Below are 13,996 nucleotides of genomic sequence, written 5' to 3'. Positions count from 1 at the left end.
AATACCAGTAGTCATTAGGAAACGCAAATGAAACCCAGAATGAGATTCTACTACACATCTGTTAGAATCCAGGCTGCGCAGGTGGCGTCAGCGCTGCCCCGCCTCCAGGAAGGAACCTGGGCTGCGTAGCTGGCGGTCTCCTAGCGACTAGAGCGGCAGGGATCAGGAACCGCGGAAACTGGAGAGGTGGCACCCCAGCGAGGGCCACCATGGGGGACCAGAGGCCACAGGACCGGCCGAGTTCCCCGGGCATGGACTCCAAGCCCTGGTACTGTGACAAACTGCCTTCCAAGTACTTTGCGAAGCGCAAGCACAGGCGCCTGAGATTCCCACCCGTGGACACCCAGAACTGGGTGTTTGTGACGGAGGGCATGGATGACTTCCGCTACGGCTGTCTCCCGAAGATACACTCGTTTGTCGCCGTGACGAGTTTTTACTCCCCAAAATATCTCTCAGAGGTCCCCAAGCTGACCCCAAAAGCAGGAAGAAAAAGCTGCTCAAGAAAACGGCCCTGTTTTCCAAGCTCTCGACAGCACAGCCAGCACGGAAGGCGTTCGTAGAGGAAGTGGAAGCCCAGCTGATGGCCAAGCATCCCTTGGCCATGTACCCCAGTCTGGGAGAAGATATGCCTCCAGATCTCCTACTACAGGTACTGAAACCGCTGGATCCTGAGAGGAAGCTGGAGGACGCATGCGCTTGTGAGGGCCAGGAGAAGACAACAGACGAACCCACGGAGCCTGGTAAATACCCCCGTGGGGAATTCTCCCCTCGGCCTCCCGAGACTCGGGTGTCCTATCTCCGCCCAGAGCCTCCTAAGACTCTGGTGTCCAGTCTCCGTCCGGAGCCTCCTGAGACTGGAGTGTCCCATCTCCGCCCAGAGCCTCCCAAGACTCGGGTGTCCAGTCTCCACCTGGAGCCTCCCAAGACTCGTCGAGTGTCCAGTCTCTGCCTGGAGCCTCCCAAGACTCATCGGGTGTCCAGTCTCTGCCCGGAGCCTACCAAGACTGGAGTGTCTCATCTAAAAGAACTGTTTCAGGAAGGTACATCAAGCACAATGGAGTGTGTTTCTGATTCTCTTCAACGTAGACACACATCGAGAAAACTCCATGACTTCAAGTGGGCTGGAGACCTAGGAGTTGATGAAGAATCCATCAGCAGTCTGTTTGACTTTACCCCTGAGTGCAGAGCAACCTATCAAGACCAAAAGAATAAGAAGGCAAACGAGTGTTCCTCAGGGCTGAAGTACTGCATGGAGCTAGACGAAATGGATGAGGTCGAATTCTTCTCACAGAAAAAAGACTTGAACGGGAAAATCCAGACTGCACCGAATTCTTATAGTGCACAGCATGTGAAGATGGGGTATGGAGCATGGTACCTGAAGCCTAAGTTGGGGAAAAAGCTAAGAAGTGATGAACCTTTGATTGACCCCAAGCTCATACTTGAAAAGCCTGATGAACCCGACATTCTTGACGGTCTTTATGCACCAATCGCCTTTAAGGATTTCATTCCAAGCAAGAACTATGAAATGCCTGGCATCATTCAAAGGCTGTTTGCCAGGAAGGGATGGACTTATGACTCGGTTAAGACTCCTATTCAACGTGCAATGCAAGTTTACAAGTACAAAGAAGATGTCACAGATGAATCGGAAGAAGATTAGATGGTTTTCAATTTACTACTTAATTGGGTATTTCTTGCTCATTTTAAACATCAATCAGAATTTATGATGACTGGCCCCAGGAATGTACAACGTTGGCAACATCCGTAAATTCACTACCTAATGTTTATAAATATTTCTTAATCACCTGCTTTGGCTTCATTATTTCATATATTTTATCAATTATGTGATTAATATTCACATATACTTTTTTCACATTTTTGAAGCATTGTGAATATTACATCATCATTTCAATTATTTGTAAAAATACATACAACCAGAAACAAAAGCAGAATTAATCTTAGAAAGAGAAATGGGGTTAGGTGCATTGACTCACACCTGTAATCCCTCCCACCTTTGGGAGTCCCAGATGGGTGGATTGCTTCAGCCCAGGAGTTCAAGAGCAGCCTGGGCAACATGGTGAAATCTGGTCTGTACAAAAAATGCAAAAATTAGCCAGACATGGTGGTATGCACGTGTAGTTCCAGCTACCTGGGGGGCTGAGGTGGGAGGATGGCTTCATGCCACCACACTGCAGTCTGGGCAACAGAGCAAGACCCTGTCTCAAAAAACAAACAAAAAAACAAAATTTGCTGAGTAAAAGGAGAATTCTATAACTCTTCTTATATGAAAATTCTAATGAAATAATTATGACAATTATTTTATTAACCAAAAATTGGAGACTATAGCCAAAATAATGTTAACACTTTTTAATAGTAAAATTGTTATCTTCCCCTTTGGGATTCTATCAACTCCCCAAAACAAGTTTGAAAACTATTTATCAAAATCATAGTTGAAACTTGAGTTATGCCATTTTGTCATATCTCTCAATAGAATGTATGTATTTCACCATGTTCATAAATCTTCACAACACAATGCTATTACCAAATCATATAAACAAGTGCAGAATAGGAGGCAGCTTCAAATTCCTGGCAAATCTCATGTGCAAAATAGGATCTGTATGAGAAAAGCTACCAAGCAACATCAAATATCCTTACATATCTGTTCAAGTTCAAATAATTTTCATTTCATTGTTAGCAATTTAAAATGAACTCATAAGTTTAAAATGATAAATCAAGCATCTGCTTTACCTTTCAAAAATAGCAGGTAAAACTGTCTGGTATAGGTAAATTTGTAGGTAAATATATTTGTAGTGTAGATCTGAAGTGCACTTTTTCTTTCAGTGACGAGAGAGTCCATCTGTAAATGGACGTATATGCATATATTTCATCCAACTAAGCAGTGATATATATATCCGTCTATGTGCAAATTCTGTCTCTAGTGAAGTTTGTCTGTGGGTATTGTGTTCCTGAAGAACCAAGTCTTTTTTATGTTGTTTTCTCAGCCAAGGCCTAGAATTTCTCTTCAAATTCATCATCATAAACAGGTTCATGTCACCACTATCTCTTATTGTATTTCTGCAACGGTTTCCAACCCGTGTCTCTTCTTGAGTATATTTTTGCAAAATGCAAGCATGGCTTGTTAATTCTCCAGGCTCATTTAAACTTACCTAGGTACATAAACACTAACACACACATGCACACACATACACGCACATGCTCCTGCATTCCAGACTCCAATTAATATTCCCTTTCTTACTTCTGCATGTTTCTTCTGTCTTTGTACATAATCTTCTCTACTGTTAGGACTTCACTCAGGCCATGTAATCCTGTTTCAGTGCTCTCCCCATCAAGGTCAATTTCATGATTACTTTATTAAGATCTTATATCTGTAGACAAGGACCCTCATTTTCCAGTTGTCTTCCACTGAAGAACTTACACCAGTATCTAGAGAAATGAGTCATTAATGCCTTCAAAATAAGGGAAATTCCCATACTTACTTATTATGACTTCTGAAAGGCCAATACCATGCCTTATGGCTCAGAGTTATCTGGTTTCTGAGGTTCTCCACTGAAGCCTTGGGCTTCATGCAGGAGCATTCAATGTTCAGTTCCTTTCAGCAAGAGACAGACCTACTTTTCCACATTTGGCTGTTTGCCAGGAAGGGATGGACTTATGACTCGGTTAAGACTCCTATTCAACGTGCAACGCAAGTTTACAAGTACAAAGAAGATGTCACAGATGAATCGGAAGAAGATTAGATGGTTTTCAATTTACTACTTAATTAGGTATTTCTTGCTCATTTTAAACATAAATCAGAATTTATGATGACTGGCCCCAGGAATGTACAACGTTGGCAACATCCGTAAATTCACTACCTAATGTTTATAAATATGCAAATTCTTGCACTTCACAGAGGATGTATCCTCATTTACACAATGGACACCATATCATCAAACTCAAATTCTGGTGAGCCTTAAAGGATTACTTAGAGTGCCTAATGCCTCAGGCATCACAGAATTAATACAAAACCTGTATTTGTGGAAGAGAAGGAGGGAGTTGGAAAGGAAGAACGGCACTAAAAATATCACAACAGAAATACACTATACAAACATAACTTTTTGATGGTGTTTATCTGGTGATAGCTTTCACCTATATCACACACAATCTTAGCCATTGCTTAACATGAAAAAGTAGTGCTTGCTTTGGCTGGACATATACTAACATTAAGATGAAAAAGTGCAATTGCAAAATAAGAGCCACTGGTTACGGTTTCTATTGCTTCTTGGTAATGGCTACTTCCAGGGAAATAAACTTTCTTCAGAGAAATTATGTGGGTTTCTCCACACTGTAATTACACACATTGGTATTAGTTGTCACACAGATATAAACAGAAACAATGTTTGATCTATTTGGATTTTTAACACCAGTTGGACTTCTGAAAACATCCTGACTTCAAATCCATAGGTTTTAGAAAGAGACAGAATTCAAGAGAGCTTGATATGTAACTGTGCCTGTGTAGCCTAAAGCTATGAATGGTATCTTCCATAAATACTGTAGTAATCAATTGTATTACAGCATCGCATAGGTTTCACAAAAGCTTTGGAGAATTTGACTGTAGGAGTATGTGATTTAACAAAGATGAAGGGAATTATTTTTCATTTCTGAGAGTCTGAATGAATGAGCAAGGCTTTTGGAGCTAGGCAAAAATGAGTTCACATCCCAGTGCTGCCATGTTCTTATCGTATAGCTTTAGGCAGAGGCAGGACAGGCGGAGGGAAAATACAGAGGGTGGGCTGAAGGGGGAGGAAGCTAGGAACCCTCCCTAGGGCTAGTGCACACTGGAACGTGTTCCTGGCCCCCAGTGACTCCTACAGAGGGGATGAGTTTAACAGGCAAGGAGCTGCCTACTCTCACTGTGGGCCTTTGGAATCTTAGCAAGAGGAGACCCTAGACCACCATGGACACTTGAGTTGTCAGGGAAAGCTACTTAGAGAAGTGGTAGCGGTAGAACTCCAGCCACAGGCAGAGCACAGAGGGTGTCCTGTGGGAGCAACTGTAGTGGAGCATTGTCAGAGATGTGCATCCCCCTAGGCTAGAATTGCTTGCATAGGATAATTTAGCCCTAAGGGAACTTTTGGACCTGAACTCTGCAGGGCAGTCTTACCCATGAGACAGGACTAGTCCAAACTGAGCACCTCTCAGTCTGCTGGCCTCCTGCGGGGCCCCAGCCTGGCCACAGCTACTTGCAGCACAGCCACCAGGTGCCTCTTGGAGCTCACATTATAGCTGGTGGACCACACCTGACTGGCAGAGTGCTCCAGCAGAGTGGCCTCTGAAAACACATAACAGCTCATTTGCACCCATGGCCACCCTCCACATCACTATGCTGATGCATATATGCCCAGGCAGACCTAGCCTTCTCTTCCCCACCAGCACAATGGTACACCTGCACCCTGCCTTGCCACTGCTGCTGGAGTGAGTGCACCTCCTCCCCCCACCCCCAACCCCACCACACCACCATTGTCTTCAGAACATTGGTGGGCACAGAGCCCCCCAGCCCCCACTGTCAGCACTCTGCCCCTGAGCCTGGGCCACCAGAGCAAAACTAGGCATAGAAAACAGTAGACTAGCCCCTAGCCTTGAGCAGCTGTTGCTGCCAGCGTGAACATGCACAGAGGGTGCACACAGTCCTGCACCCACTAATGCCCCCACCTCCATGCTATAACCACCAGCTGCAGGGACATGCACACAGTCGCAGTGGGGGGTCCTCACCCCCACCAAGCCATACTGCCACCACTGCTGCTGCAAATACTCACATCAAGGCTAGCACCCCGGCCATGGAAATAAAAAGAATTATAAGAGACTACTAAGAATAATTATATACTAACAAATTGGAAAACCTGGAAGAAATGGATAAATTCTTATAAACTTATAACCTACTAAAACTGAATCATGAAAAAGATAGAAAATCTGAACAGATTCATAACTAGTAAGGACACTGAATCAGTAATCAAAAACCTCCCAACAGGCTGGGCGTGGTGGCTGACGCCTGTAATCTCAGCACTTTGGGAGGCCAAGGCAGGTGGATCACTGGAGGTCAGGAGTTCCAGACCAGCCTGGCCAACATGGTGAAACCTCGTCTCTACTAAAAATACAAAAATTAGCTGGGCGTGGTGGTGGGCACCTGTAATCCCAGCTACTCTGCAGGCTGAGGCAGGAGAATCCCTTGAACCTGGGAAGCGGAAGTTGCAGTGAGCTGAGAATGAGCCACTGCACTCCAGCCTGGGTGACAGAGCAAGACTCCATCTCAAAAAGCAACAACAAAAAACCTCCCAACAAAGTAAAGCTCAGGACCAGATGGCTTCATAGGGGAATTCTACCAAACATCTAAGGGAAGATTAAGGCCAATCTTTCTTGAAATCCTCCAAAAAAATTTAAAAGATGGAATACTTCCAAACTCATTTTATGAGGCCAGCATTATCTAACAGGAAAGCCAAAAAAAAAAAAAAGACACTACAAGAAAAGAAAACTACGGGCCAATATTCTTGAATATAGATGCAAAAATCCTCAGAAAATAATAGCAAACTGAATTTAACACATTGAAAGGATTATATACCACAAATAAGTGATATTTATCCCTAGGATGTAAGGATGGCTCAACATATGCCAATCAATAATGTAACACATTAACAGAACAAAGAATAAAAATTACATGATTGTCTTAATAGATTCAAAAATTCAATTTTTTTATAATAAAGGCATTCAACAAACCTAGAATACAAGGAAATTCCCTCAACATAATAAAGGCTGTATATGAAAAGTCCACAGCAAAAATCATACTCAATGGTGAAAAACTGAAACTTTTCATCTAAGACCAGGAACAAGCAAAGATGCACACCCTTGCCACTATTATTCAACATATTTATCAGAGCAATTAGGCAAGACGGAGAAATAAAAGCGCCTAAGTTGGAAAGGAAGAAGTTAAATTGTCCCTATTTGCAGATGACATGATCTTATATATAGAAAGCCTTAAAGATGTAACCAAAATAAGAATAATAATAAAAACAAATAAATGAATTTAGTAAAGTTACAGGTAAGGAAATCAATATACACAATTTAGTTATGTGTTTTTTTTTTGGAGACAAACATCTTTATTAAAGACACTACCAAAATTTTGGCAAACATTTCAAAACAGATTTGTAAACATAATGCTTCCCTTTTCAACTGGCAGCACTTTGAAAAGACAATACAATAAGACAATACAACTTGAATCAACATTAGTTCAAAATCTTTATATTTTTGACCACATAACTTATGTTCCCACATGATAAAACAAGTGACAGTTTAAATCAATGTCAACAGATAAACTCCATGAAATGAAAGTTTGTGCTGTTTGAGGAATCACAGTATGTTATGGTTAAATATATCCACTCTTTTTTATATTCCTGGCACCAGGATGAAAAAAAAAAATCTTTAAATATACATCTTATGTAGGTAATAGCTTCTTTGCATATCTCTCTTCAAAAAATACTTTATAGCAGTATATAAATAGGTTACCTACACATTTAATTTTATAATTTTGTCCCAAAAGTATAGATGTTTCATTTTCATGACATACCAATTTTTGCCCAACATTAATAAAGCTGACAAACTCATTGAAATGGAAATGCTTTTGCCTTCCACAACAAAAGTAGCAATTTGATAAAACAAACAAACAAACAAAAAAAAACACCCTACAGTAACACTCGTCAGTTGTTTAACCTGAGCGTTTGGCCTACTAGGAGTAGCAGCTTTTTTTCCTTCATGCACGCTCATATCCACACCACCTCTGCACACATACGGATCGAGCACACACTTCCAGATGCTGGTAGGCCACAGTAAGCTTCCCATTGCTCTAATCAAGTGGGAAGCAGTGTAGCTAATGATTAACCACACTATGTACACAACTAGCAAACACCTTAAGGCAACCGTTGCAATGGGGGGTTAACTTGCAGGGCGGATTTAATGTTCTAGATCAAGTCAGCCTGTATATACATATGTGTATGTGAATCTATACACATACACCTTTCTATTTTTTAACCCTCCAAGACAATGTTTATTTTTTTAATTTTGTGCAAATTTCTAAATATTCTACCATTTAAGGCAAAGAGTTTGCATTAAGAAAGGTCAGAAAATAGGCTTACGTTTATCCAAAAGCATTTCACCTTGCACACTACTGTTGTTGTTTTTTAAACACATACAACTTTTAAGTGTGGACACTGGATCCCCAATATCTAAAAAATCATTTCTAATAACAAACACAAGTTTTTGAGGAAAAAAACTGATTTGAAATATAGACAATGGATCCCCAATACCTAAAAAAATTATTTCTATTAACAAACACAAGTCTTGGGGGTGGGGTGGTGGGGAGGACCAGAAAGAGCAGCTTCAAAATGCAGGGAAGCAAAGTAAAATGGAAAAGAAAAAGTAACTCAGATTTACTAACACTGAAACTTTCAACAGCCAAAGTTTCACCTTTTTAGACTCTAGAGCAACTCATTTGGAATTTTAAATAAATAAGCTTAAGTTTATTCACATCTTCTGGTCCAAGCAGAGTTCTAGGGCCATGACTCTGCTTGCTGTTGGTCAAATTCACCTATTAGCCTTTTGATGTGAGCCAGCTTGTTATAGAGATATTCACATCTGTATTTTTCTTCATGGTAATTGGGACTAGACTGCTTTATCTTCTGATATTCTTGTAAGACTTCTTCATGAACATTCTGATACTCTTTTGAGCCTGGAGAAAGGCGCTTTCTTTGTGCATCTAGTTTGATAAATCTTCTAGCTACGGTCTCCATCCTGGCATGCAAAGCTCTGTACTCATCATACTCTGCATTGAAGTCATCCTTATAATTCTGGCGTTGCTCATAGGAGACGATAGCGATATATTTTATCAAATAATCTGGGAGTTCAATTGCTGAAGGTTCCATGGAGGCAATGCAATCCTCTTTAACTCCTCCACTGGAATTTGGACTGGAGTTATTTAGCTTGGCAATTTCCTCTTCTCTCTTAAGATCTTCCTCCTTTTCCTCAATAGTCTCAATGTCGTGCTTTTTTATTTGGTCCTTTTCCTTATGTTTTTTAGACTTCTTTTTGGACTTTTTGTGAGACATTGAATGGTTTTCTTCCATAGGCTTTGGACACTTTAGTAGAACTGAACCGGGGGTAAGGTTTCCAGAGAAGTCCTAGAGGTATATTTGTCTTGCTGGTCCTCATAGATACTATCGTTTTGACTAAAACTGTCAACAGGTAGGTCTTGAGTCCCCCGGCCTTCTGGAGTGCTAGGGGAATTGGAGTTAGAATTTACAATCTGAGGAGGATGTGAGACGGGCAGATAGGTTGAAGGCAGCGGTGGAGGGGTGGGGATGGCAGCAGCTGCAGGGGGCAGCGGGAGGCCTGCAGCAGATTTTTCACTGGTGGGATTCAAATGACCATTTAGTGTTGGTGGTACTCTGTTCGTCAGGTGAGATATTCGGGCTTTTTTATTCATTAAAGGATCAATAAACTCTGAATCCAAAAGCCGTTTCTGAGGAGAAGATACAGCGTCTCTACTAGAACATACAGGAGATTCTGAATGGCTGGTGCCTGCAGCATTCTGAGATGGATTTAGTTTTCTAGAGAGCACTGACTCCAATGACCGTCTATTTCACTGTATCCAGGCCAGTCTCTTTGAAGCTCTTTAAAAACATAATCCTTTAAGGTATATGAGAGGTCCTTAGGATTCAGGTTGGCTACCTGTTGCAGAATTGCTCCCAGGGAGTTCTTGTCTTTTTGATTGACACCATCTTTCTGGAGTCTAGCAAGTAGCTCCGGTTTCTTGTAGGCCTTCAGGGCCAGTAAGTGAATCACCCTGTCCCTGTATGGCCTCTGAGAGACGCTGCTGCTGCTATGTGTCTTTCGAATTGTATTTGCAGGGTTCATGGGGGTTGACCTTTTCCTCTCAGGAACTGTATCTGAAACAGCTTAAGGTGCTTTCCGAATTTGCACTCTTTTCCCTACATATGGTCCACCGGGTTTGATAACTTTTGTGCTTCGGTTGCGGGATTCCTCCTCTGCCTGGGTCATTCTTTCACGTGTCATCTGATACGAGTCGTTTGTTGCACACACTGTAATTTTATCTTGTATAAATCCCAGGCAACTGAGCTGGGAGGCTCCAGAGCCCGTGGAGTCCTTGGAACTGAATTGAAGGTCGAAAAGGAATTAAATTCTTGTGACTCTGGTAAGTCTGAGCGCCCGGATCGCCGTCTCGGTGAGCTTCACATGCAGTACGGTGATATTGTCCTGCCCCAGCCGTCCGCACGACAGCCCATAGCGCTGCTCCTCCCCGCAGGCCCGCTGCCCGCCCCCCGCCGCCATCTTAAACTCTCAGGGGTGCCGCTGCCGCCTGCGCTCCGGCTCTAGCCTACACTGCGGCCGCGGCTGCTTGGGCTTCTGCGGCCGCGGCTGCTTGGGCTTCTGCAGCCGCCGCCACTGCTAGGGCCATCCCGCTGCTGACGTACTGCCATCTTAGTTATGTTTTTATACACTAACAATGAACCATCTGAAACAAATTAAGAAAATAATCTCATTTATAATAGTATCAAAAAGAATAAAATTCTTAGAAATACTTAACCAAAGAGGTGAATGACATGTACATTGAAAACCATATGCTATGGTTTGTATGTAGTTTGTCTCCACGAAAATTCATGTTGAAATTTAATTGCCAGTGTAATGGTATTGGGAGGTAGTAACTTTAAGAGGTGATTAGGTAATGGCTTTCTCACAGGAGTGAGTTCTGGGTCTTGTGAGACTGGATTCGTTACCATGAGAGTAGGTTGTTATAAAGTAAGGCTGCCTCTCGTGTTTGGCCTCTTCGCATGTGCCTGCTTCCCCTTCCAATTCTCTGCCATGTTATGACACACAAAGCCGTCACCAGAAGTTGGCCACATACAGCCACCTGATCTTGGACCTCCCATCCTCTAGAATTGTGAGCTAAATAAACCTCTTTATAAATTACCCAGGTATCTGTTGTAGCAACAGAAAACAGACTAAGACAACATATAACATTGATTAAATAAAGAAGCCATGAATAAATGGAAAGGCATCTCATGTTCATGGATAGGAAAAATATTTTTAAAATGTCCAATAACTCAAAGCAATCTATAATTCAATGCAATCCCTATCAAAATCCTTATGATATTTTTTACAGAAATAGAAAAAAAATCCTAAAATTCATATGGAACCACCAAGAACTGAATAGCAACATGAAAGAACATTATTTCTCTTTGTTCTTCAGAAAAATAGAACAAAGCTAAAGGCTTCATGTTTCCTAATTTAAAAATATAATACAAAGCTACAGTAATAAAAAAACAGTATGGTACTGGCATAAAGACAGACATATAAACCAATGAAACAAGACTAGAAATCCAGAAATAAACCTGCCCATATATGGTCAACTACGAAGAATAAACAATGCAAAAAGGATACTCTCTTCAATTAAGGTGGTGGGAATACTGTATAGCCACATGCAAAAGAATAATCAGATCCTTGTCTTGCACCATATACAAAAATAAACTCAAGATAGAATAAAGACTTAAATGTGAGACCTGAAACTCTAAAACTCCTAGAAGAAAACATAGAGGGAAAGCTTTATGACTTTTGTCATGACAATTATTTCTTGGAATTCTCACTTTGTGAGAGTTAGTGGAAGTCAGACCTTACTTCCTTTTACATAATTGAAAATACCACATTCAGATTTTTCACAACATTCCTTGCAGCTAGGATGTGAGTGCATGACAACATTCTGCCAATCAGATGCTCTTGTCAGTACTATCAGACTTTGAATTGAAGCTAACCATGCCAAATATCTGTGACTATGGAGATTCACCTTGGGTGGAAAGTTTGGCTGTCTCAAGATCAAATTCCCAGGGAAGTAGAGACAGGGTCTTACTGGCAGCATGAAATGTCCAGTACTATGGTAGTTCTGACACAAACTGTATCATCTGTTACATAGTGACAGTGGCAACTGAGTACTCAATAGGCTTTTATGTGGGGTGATTTAGAGCAATATTCCTGCCCCTCAGCCTCTGCCCAGCTTTCCAGCCCTCCCAGAGCTTCAGTGAGGTACACAATTTTCTTTTAATAAATTCCTTTTCTGTTTAAATCAGCAAAAGTTATTTTCAGACTGATATAACCTCTGATCTTTGTAAGTGTCCAGGGTTTCTCTTTTTTCCTGATCTTCGTTGTTCTAACTTTTTCAGTTTGAAATTAATTTTCTTCAATGAAAAAATAAGATAAAAGAGATGGAATAGTTTTGCCTTCCTTCTATCAACTTATGGAACAACCAATACTCCTGTAACTTTTTGTCTCTTCTTTCTCAGAGAATAAAAGAAAGGAATCATGTCTTGTTTTTGCATGTTTACTTAATAATCCTAAACTCTCTCTGCCTTTCTGATGCCATTTTTGGGCTTCATGCCATTCTTCCAATTCATATTTGGTTAGTTGCTTCCATCTCGTCTTTGTGTTTTTAAGATCTTTGTCTTTCAGCAAATTCTCTCTGCTTCAGTGGACTCTTCAGCTGCCTCTGTATTAGGCAGGAACTCAATTCGCCCTGAGTTTCTCCAAAAGAGAACTGATGAGTTGAAACCAAGAGATCCTGGCATGGCTTACACTAAGCGCTAAAATAATGATGTGAAATTTTTCTCCCTTTCTCCTGCCTCCTCCTCCTCCTTGTCCTCCCCTCACCCCAGGTTGGATTCATTCTAAGGCAGCCTTTTTCTACAGTTTAGAAATCTTCATAGAAAAAGAGTGTTTCTCTGTGGACACATAAAGGGGAACCACAGACACTGGGGCCTATTGGAGGGTGGACGGTGGGAGGAGGGAGAGGATCAGGAAAAATAACTGATGAGTACAAGGCTTAATACCTGGGTGACAAAATAATTTGTACAACAAACCCCCATGACATGTGCTTACCTATATAACAAACCTGCACATGTACCTCAAACTTAAAATAAAAGTTAAATTTAATAAATAAATAAAATGAAGAAAAGGAGTGTTTCTCTCAAGATTTTGACTCTCTTTGGCCTAGTTTTGGTCACATGCCCATTCCAGAACCAACCTGGTTGGCCAAACTTTGGTCACATGCTTATGCCTGGGAACATGTTATGAGAGTGGGAAAGAAGTGATTCCCCAATGAAAATTAGGGTGTTGATGCCAAAGCGAAGGCTGTGGGCTGCTGGGCAAGCAAAATCTTCCCAGTTTGTTTGAGTGTTTCACCCCCACACTTACAAAGTAACTGTCAAAGAGTTTATTCTTGTCTGTGAGAATTTTGAAATAACTGCTTCCCAAATATGAGCCCAGATATATCCAGGATCTACGTCAGACAATGTGTATGACAACAATGTACTACTCTTCCTATTCCTAACACTTCTGAATCACCACCATCACTACCCAGTTTTTCCTTGTGGTTAATATTAAGTCAACATCAGTGGTTCCCGTTACTCCTGCTTTCCATTGACAGATAACACATTTATTTGGGGTAGACAACAATGTATCAGGTAATCTGTCTTTAGTACAATGAGATTTCTGCAAGTGCCCAGTGGCTAAAACCCTCCCTCATCACTGAACCAGTTTTGCTATAATGCTAAGCTAATTGGAAAGCATTACAGGTAAAAACACCTCAAAGTTCTCAATCTCCTCCAAGTTTTACTTATCCTTTTCCACCAAGAAGGAAGATTCGATACAAAATTTATTTTCGGTTTTTCCATACACTAGTACGTGACCTTAAGCAAGTCTTCTCTACTTTTTAGCATCTCAGATTTTAAATCTATTTTAGAAGTTGGTTGTAAGCTAAAGTGTGGTAAAAATATGATAAAATAATTAAAAAATAAGAGATTATAAGATCTTAGCTATACTTATTAAACTGTTTTAGTTTGAAATTCAAATCAAGCAAATTTGGACAATTGATTGGCTCACAAAACCA

At 41.1% G+C, this 13,996-nt stretch overlaps 1 protein-coding gene and 1 pseudogene across 1 annotated transcript; one reads left to right on the top strand and one right to left on the bottom strand.

Moving 5' to 3' along the window:
• Positions 1-209: 209 nt before the first annotated feature.
• Positions 210-1,657, top strand: LOC100601972 (putative protein FAM47C). Its single transcript, XM_030807147.1, is given in 2 exon segments — positions 210-393; positions 396-1,657. Coding segments are annotated over 2 exon segments (1,446 nt in total).
• A 6,884-nt stretch (positions 1,658-8,541) lies between these two features.
• On the bottom strand, positions 8,542-10,392 carry LOC100603421 (annotated as a pseudogene).
• Positions 10,393-13,996: the final 3,604 nt, after the last annotated feature.

Source organism: Nomascus leucogenys, chromosome X (assembly GCF_006542625.1).
Source record: "Nomascus leucogenys isolate Asia chromosome X, Asia_NLE_v1, whole genome shotgun sequence".
Lineage (NCBI taxonomy): Eukaryota > Metazoa > Chordata > Mammalia > Primates > Hylobatidae > Nomascus > Nomascus leucogenys.
This window is presented reverse-complemented; position numbering and strand designations above follow the sequence as displayed.